Genomic DNA, 13059 nt, shown 5'->3' with positions numbered 1-13059 from the left:
CCCACGCTGGTCTCCTCAAGTGATCCATCCGCCTTGACCTCTCAACGTGCTGGGATTCGGGTGTGAGCCACCACGCCCAGCCAAGTAAACATTTTTCTTTTTCCTTTTCATTTTTTTTTTTTTGAGATGGAGTCTTACTCTGTTGCCCAGGCCAGAGTGCAGTGGCATGATCTTGGCTCACTGCAACCTCTGCCTCCCGGGTTCAAGCAATTCTCCTGCCTCAGCCTCCCGAGTAGCTGGGATTACAGGCACGTGCCACCACACCCAGCTAATTTTTTTGTGATTCTAGTAGAGACAGGGTTTCACCATGTTGACCAGGCTGGTCTCGAACTCCTGACCTCAAGTGATCCACCTGCCTTAGCCTCCCAAAGTGCTGGGATTACAGGTGTGAGCTACTGCACCAGGCCAACATTTTTTGAGACAGAGTCTCACTCTGTCACCCAGGCTGGAGTGCAGTGGCACGATCTCAGCTCGCTGCAACCTCTGCCTCTCAGGTTCAAGCAATACTTCTGCCTCCCCCTCCCTAGTAGCTGGGATTACAGGCACGCACCACCACGCCTGGTTAATTTTTGTATTTTTGGTAGAGATGGGGTTTCACCATGTTGGCCAGGATGGTCTCAATCTCCTGACCTCATGATCCACCTGCCTTGGCCTCCCAAGGTGCTAGGATTACAGGCATGAGCCACCGCGCCTGGGCCCCAGCCAACATTTTTAAACAAACATTCACACAGCTGTCTCAGTAACTCCTTCTCCAACCTACAGAATAAGAGAGTACCACAGGTAAGAGAATGGGCTCTCAATGATGAGGGTATGTCCAGGCAGACTGGCCCCAACCTGTCCCGAAAACACCTTTGCAATACCATCTCCTATCACTCCTCCAAATCCTCCCCTCCTGTCAGGCTGGTCACCTCCCTGCCCTAGAACATGTCTTGGTTATTCCCAATAATAATATCTACAAGTAGCTCACACTTACTATATGCCAGGCACTCTTCTAAGCAGTTGGTACATATTAACTCATTTAACCTTCACACACAGACAAAGTAACTAAGGCACAGAGAGGTAAAGTAACTTGCCCAGGGTCACTCAGCTAAGACATGGCAGGCCCAGGATTGAAACTCCAGAACCTGAGCTTTTAACTGCTATGCTGTAGTCTTCCTCTAAACAGCTTTGCTCTGAGCAAAAGCCCCTTCCTCCCTTTCTTATAGGGGTGGGGGGGCTTGGGGAGGTTAGGCTTATTTATGTCCCCCAAGAACAGGCATGATGAAGCTGGCCACAGGAGATACATGCAAAGCCCTTTCTGAGTGAGTGGCATGCCACTTCTCCTGGATAGCTGTAGCATCCAGGAGATATGTAGATCTGGCCCCTCAACCTAAAGGCTATGGCATCTCTGCCACCTGTCCTTAAATCCATCAGCACTGCCCTCAGTGACCCCTCTATAGAGAGGTAGCTCACCCTCCAAGGCTGGCCTGGCAGAGGGAGGTCTCCTAGCTCTGGAGGAACCAGGTGCACTGGACATGCCAATCTGGGGTAAAATCAAGCCAATGCCTCAACACTTCTGGAAAGCATCTAAGATGCTGGCCTAACTAAAACCCAAAGCGGGACGGCACAAGGTCAGAAGCAAGCAGCACTGGGGAGTAGGCAGATGGTCTCTGGGGCGCCTCAAAGCATTTCCCATAGGCACTGCCCACAGCCCTCCTGAGGGATGAGAGAGACTCAACCTCACTGGCCACTCAGTCCCTCTTCTTCAACTGCTGAAACCCTACTCGTGCTTCAGGGCCAGGCCAAGTTCGACCTCCTCCTCAGTGTCAGAGGGGGTCTTTCCCTCTCCTGCAAGCCATTATTCAGGTGGCAGACATCTAGCACACAGTGGCCAGCCCAGGATTTCTTTGTTCCAGGTACGTGCCATTTTTCTCCTTTGTTGAGCTCCTCAAGGGCAGAGGAATTGCCCCTTGAGCTGAGTCTCAAAGGTCAAAAAGTTACCCTGGTACAGAGAAGAGACAGGGATGCCAATCACGAGATCCAGAGTGTGTGCGCAAAGCATGCTGTTTTTAGGGGACTCAACGGGCAAGTGGGGAGAGACAAGGCTGGTGAGACAAGACCTTGAAGGAAAAAGCTAAGGAATGTGCACTTGTAATCCAGAGTCCCAGCCTCATCCTCACCCTAATAAATTCTGCTCCAATCTCTGAGAGCAGGGCCTGGTCATGTGCACTTTTCTACTGCACACCACACCACACACTACTCTGATGCACTGCTGGTCAGGAGTAGTGTGGGACAGAGAGTGCGCTGATCAGTAAGGAGTTTAGACGAACCATTAAGGAGCTCGATGCAGGTGTCTACCACAAACAGGGATGACCTGAACTGAGGCAGTGGGAGTGGCAGTGGCATTGGGAGTGGGAGTGGGGATGGAGAGAAGACAGGCAGAGAACAGAGACTGAAGGCATAGTTCAGCAGAATCCGCCAGGTGACTAGACAAGGAAGGAAGAGCCGAGAAGGGCTCCGCTGGCGTTTTTTCCTTGAGCAACTGAGTAGACAAGTGAACCATTAACTAAGGTGGGACAGGAGGAGACCCATGGGGCCAGAGGGAGAGAGTCACAGGAGGAGCTAAGACTTAGATGCCTACAGATCTATGTGCCGTTCCCAAGAAAACTCTGGAAGTGGTTGGAGTCTGGCTCAGGAGGAACGTCTCTGTGGCTCTCTAATGTGCACAGTGTGTGTGGTGTGAAGTGTGTGCAGTGTGAAGCTGCAAAGAAATGTGGCTCTCACATTTACTGCTGTAGCAAAGAATATAGAAATATCTTAAACGTAATAAATGTTCCAATAAAATGAGAATACTTTCAGGTGTCCTCTTATAATAGAATTTTAAAGCAACAGTCTCCTAATTTAGAGTTTTAACAAGATCAGAAAAGGCCCCAGTACCCTGAGACAAGAGTTTTTGTCTCAGGGTTTTCTTTCTTTCTTTTTTTTTTTTTGAGACGGAGTCTCGCACTGGAATGCAATGACACAATCTCGGCTCACCGCAACCTCTGCCTCCCGGGTTCAAGCAATTCTCCTGCCTCAGCCTCCCGAGTAGCTGGGATTACAGGCACCTGCCACCACACCCAGCTAATTTTTTGGATTTTTAGTAGAGACAGGGGTTTCACTATGTTGGCCAGGCTGGTCTCGAACTCCTGACCTCATGATCCGCCCACCTCGGCCTCCCAAAGTGCTGGGATTACAGGTGTGAGCCACCACGCCTGGCCTGCCTCAGAGTTTTCTAGTAAATACCTTAAAAGTTCCCAAATGTTGCAATAATTGAGTATACTCCTTCCCATCACCTGTCCCAAACATTTACAAAGAATACCATTAAGGGAGGCTGAAACAGTCCCAACTTACTGGAATGCATGAATTTAGAAAAAAAGACGCAACGTTTTTCACAATTCACAAAGCCTCAGTGGATTCAGGACATTTACACTGGCATAACATCACATATAAAACTCCCCTCACCTCCTGAAACATGTGACATACTCATTGCTCTATCCCCTTAATCACCCAACCTCAGAATCTAAACCTATACTCAAAAGCAAACTACCTCACTGCTTAATACAACGAAACCCAAGGAATGAACTTTCAGAGGTTCCTCCTACTATGACTATGAACTGGGAGAAAATATAACAATATGAAGTTCTGAGTGAACATTTTTAAATAGCATTAGGCTGGGCGCAGTGGCTCACACCTGTAATCCCAGCACTTCGGGAGGCCTCGGCGGGCAGATCACCTGAGGTTAGGAGTTAGAGACTCCTAACGTGGCAAACATGGTGAAACCTCCTTTCTAATACAAAATTAGCAGGGAGTGGTGGTGCACACCTATAGTATCAGCTACTTGGGAGGCTGAGGCAGGAGAATCGCTTGAACCTGGGAGGCAGAGGTTGCAGTGCACAGAGATCGTGCCATCGTACTCCAGCCTGGGCAACAAGAGCGAAACTCCTTAACTCAACAGTTATGTCATGATAAGTAATAAGACATTACACACACACCCCTCTAAATCCACAGATTTCCCCTCTGAGAAAAGCCCTTCTGGGAAGCTACTCAACAGGAGGGCCCTTAGGGGAAATGTGTGCAGTGTGAAGCTGCAAAGAAATGATCAGATGGCAATCAGTTGCCTAAGCCACACATAAAGGTTTCACTTTTGGCTTTTGCAGCAATTTCCCCATCCTGATTGAAGCAATGGTTACAATCTGGTTGTAGCCAACAATGCTAAATTAGCTGCTTGCAAATTAAAATGTACTTAATGTTTTATTAACACTGTAATTCCTAAAAAGGGTTCTAAAAGAGGTTAATCCTCCTGGCAAGTGCTTTTGAAATAAAAGACTTTATCATACTCACTTTGCCTAAAATAACTTCTCAGTGTAGTATATGCAAATCACTCTACTTTTAATAATGTGTTTTACACTATCTGCAGACAGTCCATTGTTACAAAGAAACCTTTGCTGTGGAATGTCCTAGAAAACATTTTTAACAGAAATCTAAAGTTATTTAAGATGTAATTAATTTGATCATTCAACATTTGCTAGATTGCTATGTCTAAGGCACTGTTCCATGCACTAAGCCCCAACTTTTCACCAACGAAAATCACTTTATTACCACCCTATGTACTGAAAAGACTGTTTATCAACTTGTATCAATAATTTTTCTTCCTTTAAAAGAAAAAAAAAACAGTCTTAAACATTGATTCTCACAGCCAATGATCAGCATTACATAACTGGTGTTCCCCTAGTGAACTGAAAGCCTTTCCATCCTCAACTTAAGAAACAACACACCGCTCCATGCAGCCTTTGAGTAAGAAAGAAAGCCTGACAAGAGGCATGGAATTTGGGTCCTGGAGCCAGGAAGAGTCAGCGTCTTCTCTCTCCCCACCACGTTCTACAATTCTACCTTAGGTAACTCCCTTAACCTACTTAACCTCACAATGTCCTCATTTATAAAAAATACAAATGACAATACACTAACTTTGAGTGTTGAAAAGATGACTTACGTAAATAACCTAATATTTAATAAATACTCAGTTAATGTTACAATTTTTTTCCAAGGTCTGTTTTTTTTTTTTAGAAACAGAGTAATAATTTTAAAACCATAATAAGTCCCCTCTTAGACCCCTGAGAGCCTGAAGATTCCAAACTGGGTCAACTGGGATAGGCTAGGGGGCTACCAGGATGAATCAGGTCAAGATCCCTGCCCTTCGGGATCTCAGAACCCAGTACAGGAAAGACAAGTCTCTAACACAAAGAGATTGTGACAAGTGCTCAAAGAGAAATATAAAGAAAGCGCTGTGGTCACACAAAGGAGGAAACAACACATTCTGAAGGGGGATGTGGGAGCACAGGCTCACAGAGTAGTTGGCACTGGAGTTGAACCTGGGACTTCTCTGGAAGGGAGAAGTGAGGAGAAGGCAGCTTTTCTTGGGTAGAGCAAACAACACGTGCAAAGGGACATCAGACAGCAAGTAAGAGCAGGAGACTTTGCTTTGGAGAAAGAACCGAATTCGATCACAACTCACTCTCCCTAGCTAGGTAACCCTGGGCAAGCCAAAGAATCTTTTCTCATCGACAAAATGGAAATCACAATGTCTACTTCACAGGAAGGATTAAACATGATCATGCATATAAAGCACGAAGTAAAAGCTGGAAAAATAGTAGCTACTGTGATTAGGTTCAAGAATTGTGGGAAACCAAAGGGCAGGAGGTGAGGCTCAAGGGATTGCTTTCAGCCAGTCTCAGAAAGGTCCTGCATGCCAAGTAAGAGGTTAGGATTAATTGCTGAGGACAATAAGACCATAGAATTTTTTAACAGGAGTGAAAGAATTGAGTTATCTGCTTTAAAAGAACTCTGGTGTCCGTCAGGGGTAGTCTGGGGAGGAGAGCACTTGGGAGGGCACCTGAGAGATGAGGATATAGATTCAGAGTAATTTCAGTAACATTAGAAAGCAAGGCATGCACTCCAGAAATCTTTTTTTTTTTTTTTTTGACATGGAGTCTCACTCTGTTGCCCTGGCTGGAGTGCAGTGGTGCAAACTTGGCTCACTGCAACCTCCACCTGCCGGGTTCAAGCGACTCTTCCACCTCAGCCTCCCGGGTAGCTGAGATTACAGGCAAATGCAACCACGCCCAGCTAATTTTTATATTTTTAGTAGAGACAGGGTTTCACCATGTTGGCCAGGCTGGTCTTGAACTCCTGACCTCAAGTGATCCCCCGCCTCGGCCTCCCAGGAGTGCTGGGATTACAGGCGTGAGCCATCGCGCCCGGCCTGCACTCCAGAAATCTTTCTAAATTTAAATCCACAAGGGTTAATGGACGACTGCACCTGGGAGTAGGGTAGGAAAGAAAGCCATTAACCGACCCCTTATCTGGTGAATGGTGGTGTCACTAGCTTAAGAGATGAGGAGAGGTCTGAAGTCCTCTGACTGTTCTTTTGTGCCCACTTCCACTCCAGTTTTATAAAGTTAATGTCCTCTCTAGCCCTTAGGGAACAAAAGAAAGGAAACGTTCCCAGGGAGGGAGGGAAGGCTCAGAGACTGTGGCTCCAAGTTCAATGTCTAGCTCTACCAAGCACTGCTCTGCCCAGAACGAACCCCAGCTCTTTATCTCCCCTCAGGAAACTGGCTCCTGGGCCTTTTTTTAATTTCCGGCCCGTTGCAGGCCGGCAGCACTACCCAGCCGCCGACTCACAGATGCTGGCGGGGTGGGCTACGGAGGACCTTGGCAAATCCACTGGCAAAAGTACTAAGCCAATTTAGCATGTGTTCCTCACCAAAAGGTGCCAATTAGCGAGAAAGCACCCTGCTGCATTCAAGATCCAAAGTACCAAGTTATTATTATAAACTTTGGCCCGTTTTGATTCGAACGACTGAAATCAACCGTTATCCCCCCAAAAATGGCACTTTATCAGGGAAGGGAGATCGGGATGACTGAGTGGAGGAGAGGGAAGCAGAACCGCGCCGCGATCGGGGCCGACCTCAGGCCTTCCTGGAGTTGGAACTTACCCGCTGTGTGACTCTGCAGTCACAAGGCGACAGTTTGCTAGGACCCAGCGCAATTCCAAACGACCCACCAACAAACTGACCTAACTTTGGCCGCCTGGCCTCCTTCTCTCTTTCCTAGCCCGAACCTCCCAGACTCCCGAGCTGCGGCCGGGCCAAGCGGAGCTGCAAGCCCGGCGCGCTGCGGCCCAGGGCGGGGCGGTTCCGCGGCGCGGGCTCCGGGCAGGGGCTCCGGCGCTCGGGCCTTCCCCGAAGGCGCCCGGTTTGGAGCCTCCCAACCGGGCTCTCACATTAACGACGCCCTCGGATCGGACCGCGGCCTCCGCGACAGGGGGACGCGGCCAAGCTCCGGGCGGAGAGTGGCGTGAACGCCCCGGGCCGGGCTGAGGGGCCGACAGCGGCTCCCAGCGCGGCCTCGCGCTCCCGCCCAGGCTGCGGCCTAGGCCAGCCCCGTTAGCACCTTGAGCCTGCGCGCGGCCCAGGGAACCGACGAGGCCGTGTAGGGCAGGAAGCCAGACGGCAGCGCCCTGAGAAGCCGCCGCCTGCCTCGGGGATCCGGAGCCTGGGACGCCGCCCCACGCCCGGCCGCTGCCAGAGAATGGCTTTTACCTTCATCAGCCTCCTGCTGGCCGCCATCTTGGATTTGGTGCTGCTCCTTCCCCAGAATGCATCGCGGCCGGCCGGGCGGCTGGAGCCCCCGCACTTCCTGGAGCGGGGGAGGGGCCGCGGGGCGGGGCACAGGAGCAGAGCGGAGCACCTACTGTGTGCTTCCCACTGTGCTGGGGGGCGCGTGGAGGAACGCAAGTGAACCGCACAGACTGGGCCTCAGCGTTTACGGATCGTCCAATCAGATGGCAGTTACAACCAGTGCCTGGCACATAGTAGGAGCATAATAAATATTGATTGCATAAAATAGTTGACCAGGCGCGGGGGCTCACGCCTGTAATCCCAGCACTTTGGGAGACCGAGGCGGGTGGATCACGAGGTCAGGAGTTCGAGACCAGCCTGGCCAACGTGGTGAAACCCGGTCTCTACTAAAAATACAAAAAATTAGCCAGGCGTGGTGGCGGGCGCCTGTAATCTCTGCTAGTCAGGAGGCTGAGGCAGGAGAATCGCTTGAACCCGGGAGGCAGAGGTTGCAGTGAGCCGAGATCTTGCCACTACACTCCAGCCTGGGTGACAGAGGAAGACTCCATCTTGGGGGAAAAAAAAAAAGTTGAATAACCAAGGTTATTTCACACTGCCAAGCTCTGTGAAGAAAACTGGATGATAGGAAAGTGACTGTGGGGACATACTTTGAGAGGTCAAGGAAGCCAAATTGAGGAAATGGCCCTACTAAGTGCCAGACCTCTCTCTAGTGCTTTATTTTCTTTAATCCTTGAAACCATCCTCTGGGATACGTTAGCATTAACATCCTCATTTCACAATAAACAGAAGCACAGAAGAAGCCAGTGACTTGCCCAAGGTCACACGGCCAGCTAGGAGCAGAGCCAGGCTCCTGTCACAGGTGGGCTGCTGGCTCCAAAGCCAATGCTGGGACCTGGAAAATGGGCAGGAACAGCTGGGAGGACTGGAGGAGAATGTTTCAAGCAGAGGAAGCAGCACTGGCAAAGACCATGAGGCTGTCTCAGGGTCCGGAATGGAGTAAAAGGATTATAGGGTGGGAGGGAGGCAGGGGACAGACGATGGAGGGTCTTGTAGAAAGGGGAGGAGTTGGTTTCTATTCCATGTGCTGTGAGAGGTCTTTGATAGATATGAGTATTGACCCCATGGTCAGATGATTTTTTTTTTTTTTTTTTGAGACAGAGTCTTGATCTGTCACCCAGGCTGGAGTACAGTGGCACGATAACAGCTCACTGCCGCCTCGACCTCCTAGGCTCAAGGGATCCTCCTGCTTCGCCTCCCAATTAACTGGGACTACAGGCACGTTCCACCACACCCTGCTAAGTTTTTTTTATTTTCTGTAGAAATGAAGTCTCACTGTCTTGCCCAGGCTGGTCTCAAACTCCTGAGCTCAAGCAGTCCTCCCGCCGCAACCTCCCAAAGTGGTGGGATTACAGGCATGAGCCACCACACCTGGGCTGAGACGCATGTTTTAAAGAGTACTTTGGGGCTCGGCGCAGTGGCTGATGCCTGTAATCCCAGCACTTTGGGAGGCTGAGGGGGGTGGATCACTTGAGGTCAGGAGTTTGAGACCAGCCTGACCAACATGGTGAAACTCCGTCTCTACTAAAAATACAAAAATTAGCCAGGTGTGGTGGTGGGCGAACGTAATCCCAGCTACTCTGGATGCTGAGGCAGGAGAATCGCTTGAACCTGGGAGGCAGAGGTTGCAGTGAGCCAAGACCGCGCCACTGCACTCCAGCCTGGGCGACAGAGTGAGACTCCATCTTAAAAAAAAAAAAAAAAAAAAAAAGGAGTACTCTGATTGGAAAATGGTGAATGGAGGTGGGTAAGAGGATAAGAAGGGGAGCAGGGGCCATTTGGAAACCGGTTGCAATCATTCAGGCAAAGAGGTGACAGTGGTTTGGACCTCAGGTAGCAATGCAGAGAGAAGAACATAGCTTCAGAATATACTCAGACCTTCTTAAGGAGTTTTTCTTTTCTTTTTTTTTTTTTGAGACACAGTTTCACTCTGTCACCCAGGGTGGAGTACAAAATGGCATGATCTCAGCTCACTGTAACCTCTGCCTCCCGGGTTCAAGTGATTCTCCTGCCTCAGCCTCCTGAGTAGCATAGATTACAGGCACCTGCCACCATGCCCAGCTAATTTTTGTATTTTTAGTAGAGACAGGGTTTTAGCATTTTTGGCCAGGATGGTCTTGAACTCCTGACCTCAAGTGATCCACCCACCTTGGCCTCCCAAAGTGCTGGGATTATAGGTGTGAGTCACTGGGCCTGGACATTTTTCTCCATTTCTAAGAACAGTGGGTTTCTCCTGAAAGGAGAGAAGGAAAGGGAACTGGAAATAATATATCCTGGGGCCGGGTGCTGTGGCTCACACCTGTAATCCCAGCACTTTGGGAAGCCGAGGTGGGCGGATCACGAGGTCAGGAGATCGAGACCATCCTGGCTAACATGGTGAAACCCCATCTCTACTAAAAATACAAAAAATTAGCCGGGCGTGGTGGCGGGAGCCTGTAGTCCCAGCTACTCAGGAGGCTGAGGCAGGAGAATGGCGTGAACCCGGGAGGCGGAGCTTGCAGTGAGCGGAGATCGCGCCACAGCACTCCAGCCTGGGTAACACAGCGAGACTCCGTCTCAAAAAAAAAATATATATATAGATATATATATCCTGGAATAAGGCTGGCCTCACACTCATCTTGGGAGCCCAGGCTTGACACAGTAAAGGAGGGAGAAACTAGATGACAAGCCTCATGTGATCAGCGATTCTGCCTGCCTTTTACCTCCCCCAAAGCCAGTACACTGGGTGTTCAATACACATTCAGCGTATGTATGAGGGACCCCATCAGATCTCTAGGGTCATGGTGGGACTAGACGTCTGGGACTGACTCTGGGGTCTACTGTGAGCACAGAACCTGCCCTTACTGGGCCCAGGACAAAGAAAAAACATAGCTGTATTGGGAACTGCTTTCCTCTGTGGAGAATTACGGAGGAAAGGGACGCTTACGCTGAGAAATTCCAAGCCAGTTGAGGAAGCACAATTCATACCTTTGACCCGGATGTGCTAAGCTGAGACTACAGAGTGAGATCATCAGAGGCTCAATGTCAAGGACTAGCTAGCCTTTGCCATGACATCTTCTTACATCCTCACCGCTGCCTGCAAGATGACTCCCTTGCACTTTGCAGGTGGGGAGTCAAGCCGCTGAGCTACAAAGTGCTTTTACTAAACAAGCACTCAGGAAATGTACCCAGTCCCAGTGGAAGGGCTGCCTGGCCTTTGGGGCCCCTCTCCTGCTCTAAAACCTTCATTGCTCCCTCTAGCAGGCCTGGCTTCTAGTCATACCCGATCCCCTGCACTCAGCCAAACCTTGTTCATACAGACCTATCCTTTCTGTGCCATCTCCCCAAGCCTCCCATCAGAAGTAACCTTGTGGTGACACATGCCTGTAATCCTAGCACTTGGGGAGGCCAAGGCAGGAGGATTGCTTGAACCCAAGAGTTTGAGACCATCCTGGGCAACATAGGGAGACCCCGTCTCAACAAAAAATAAAAAAAGAATTAGCCAGGTGTGATGGCCAAGTAATTCTAGCTACTTGGGAGGCTGAAGTGAGAGGATCACTTGGGCCTGGGAGATTGACACTACAGTGAGCCGTGATCGTGCCACTGCACTCAAGCCTGTGTGAGTGAGACCATGTCTCAAAAAAAAAAAAGAAAGAAAGAAAAGAAAAGAAAAACAGAAGTAGAGTTTTTTGGCTGGGTACAGTCTCACACCTATAATCCCAGCACTTTAGGAGGCTGAGGCGGGAGAATTACTTGAGGCCCAGAGTTCAAGACCAGCCTGGGCAACATAGAAAGACCACCATATCTATAAAAATAAATAGGCCAGGTGCAGTGGCTCACACCTGTAATCCCAGCACTTTGGGAAGCTGAGGCAGGCGGATCACAAGGTCAGGAGTTCGAGACCAGCCTGGCCAACATAGTGAAACGCCATCTCTACTAAAAATACAAAAATTAGCTGGGTGTGGTGGAGGGCGCCTATAGTCCCAGCTACTTGGGAGGCTGAGGCGGGAGAATCGCTCGAACCCGGGAGGTGGAGGTTGCTTTGAGCCGAGATCACGCCATTGCACTCCAACCTGGGTGACAGAGTGAGAGTCCCTCTCAAAATAAAATAAATAATAATTTTTTTTTTTTTTTTTTTGAGACGGAGTCTCGCTCTTCGCCCAGGCTGGAGTGCTGTGGCGCGATCTCGGCTCACTGCAACCTCCGCCTCCCGGGTTCACGCCATTCTCCTGCCTCAGCCTCCTGAGTGGCTGGGACTACAGGAGCCCGCCACCACGCCCGGCTAATTTTTTTTTTTTTTTTTTTGGTATTTTTAGTAGAGATGGGGTTTCACTGTGTTAGGCAGGATGGTCTTGACCTCCTGACCTCATGATCCGCCCGCCTTGGTCTCCCAAAGTGCTGGGATTATAGGCGTGACCCACCACGCCCGGCCAGTAATAAATTTTTTTTTTTTTTTTTGAGACGGAGTCTTGCCCTGTCAACCCAGGCTGGAGTGCAGTGGCGCAATCTCGGCTCACTGCAACCTCCGCCTCCTGGGTTCGAGCGATTTTCCTGCCCCAGCCTCCCGAATAGCTGGGATTACACGTGCGCGCCTCTATGCCCAGCTAATTTTTGCATTTTTAGTAGAGACGGGGTTTCACCATGTTGGTCAGGCTGATCTCGAACTTCTGACCTCCTGATCCGCCCGCTTCGGCCTCCCAAAGTGCTGGGATTACAGGCGTGAGCCGCCATGCCTGGCAATAAATTTTTTTGAAAAGAAGTGGCTTCTTCCTTCTCCTGGACTACCAGGCCCTTCTGCTCACATTGACCACATGCTGTTCCTTCCTCCAGTCAGCATGGAGTCCTGGGCACTCACCTATTAGGCCTTGGGCCGAGGTCCAGAAAAAGAGATACACAGGGCCAGGCGCGGTGGCTCACGCCTGTAATCCCAGCACCTTGGGAGGCCGAGGCAGGTGGATCACGAGGTCAGGAGATCAAGACCACAGGGAAAGCCCATCTCTACTAAAAATACAAAAAAAAAAAAAAAGGCCGGGCGTGGTGGCTCACGCCTGTAATCCTAGCACTTTGGGAGGCCAAGGCAGGCAGATCATGAGGTCAGGAGATCGAGACCATCCTGGCTAACACGGTGAAACACCATCTCTACTAAAAACACAAAAAATTAGCTGGGCGTGGTGGCGGGTGCTTGTGGTCCCAGCTACTCGGGAGGCTGAGGCAGGAGAATGGCGTGAACCTGGGAGAAGGAGTTTGCAGTGAGCGGAGATTGTGCCACTGCACTCCAGCCTGGGAGACAGAGCGAGACTCCGTCTCAAAAAAAAAAAAAAAAAAAAGAAAAGAAAAAAAGAAAAAATTAGCCAGGCGCAGT

At 50.0% G+C, this 13059-nt stretch overlaps 1 protein-coding gene across 3 annotated transcripts in view; it reads right to left on the bottom strand.

Moving 5' to 3' along the window:
- The window catches only part of UBE2L3 (ubiquitin conjugating enzyme E2 L3), a 53046-nt gene extending 45261 nt beyond the window's left edge, over positions 1-7785 (bottom strand). The window contains exon 1 of one of the 3 annotated variants that reach the window (XM_004063094.4): positions 7623-7785. In XM_004063094.4, the coding sequence (XP_004063142.1) occupies positions 7623-7649 (27 nt within the window). In that variant the 5' untranslated portion in view covers positions 7650-7785. Of the gene's footprint in view, positions 1-7016; positions 7151-7622 lie in introns of those variants that run through there. The other 2 variants (XM_055375072.2, XM_055375071.2) reach the window with 2 other exon arrangements.
- Between the last annotated feature and the right edge of the window lie 5274 nt (positions 7786-13059).

Source organism: Gorilla gorilla, chromosome 23, assembly GCF_029281585.2.
Source record: "Gorilla gorilla gorilla isolate KB3781 chromosome 23, NHGRI_mGorGor1-v2.1_pri, whole genome shotgun sequence".
Classification (NCBI taxonomy): Eukaryota; Metazoa; Chordata; class Mammalia; order Primates; family Hominidae; genus Gorilla; species Gorilla gorilla.
The sequence above is the reverse complement of the archived record's forward strand: the minus strand, read 5'-3'. Positions and strand labels throughout refer to the sequence as shown.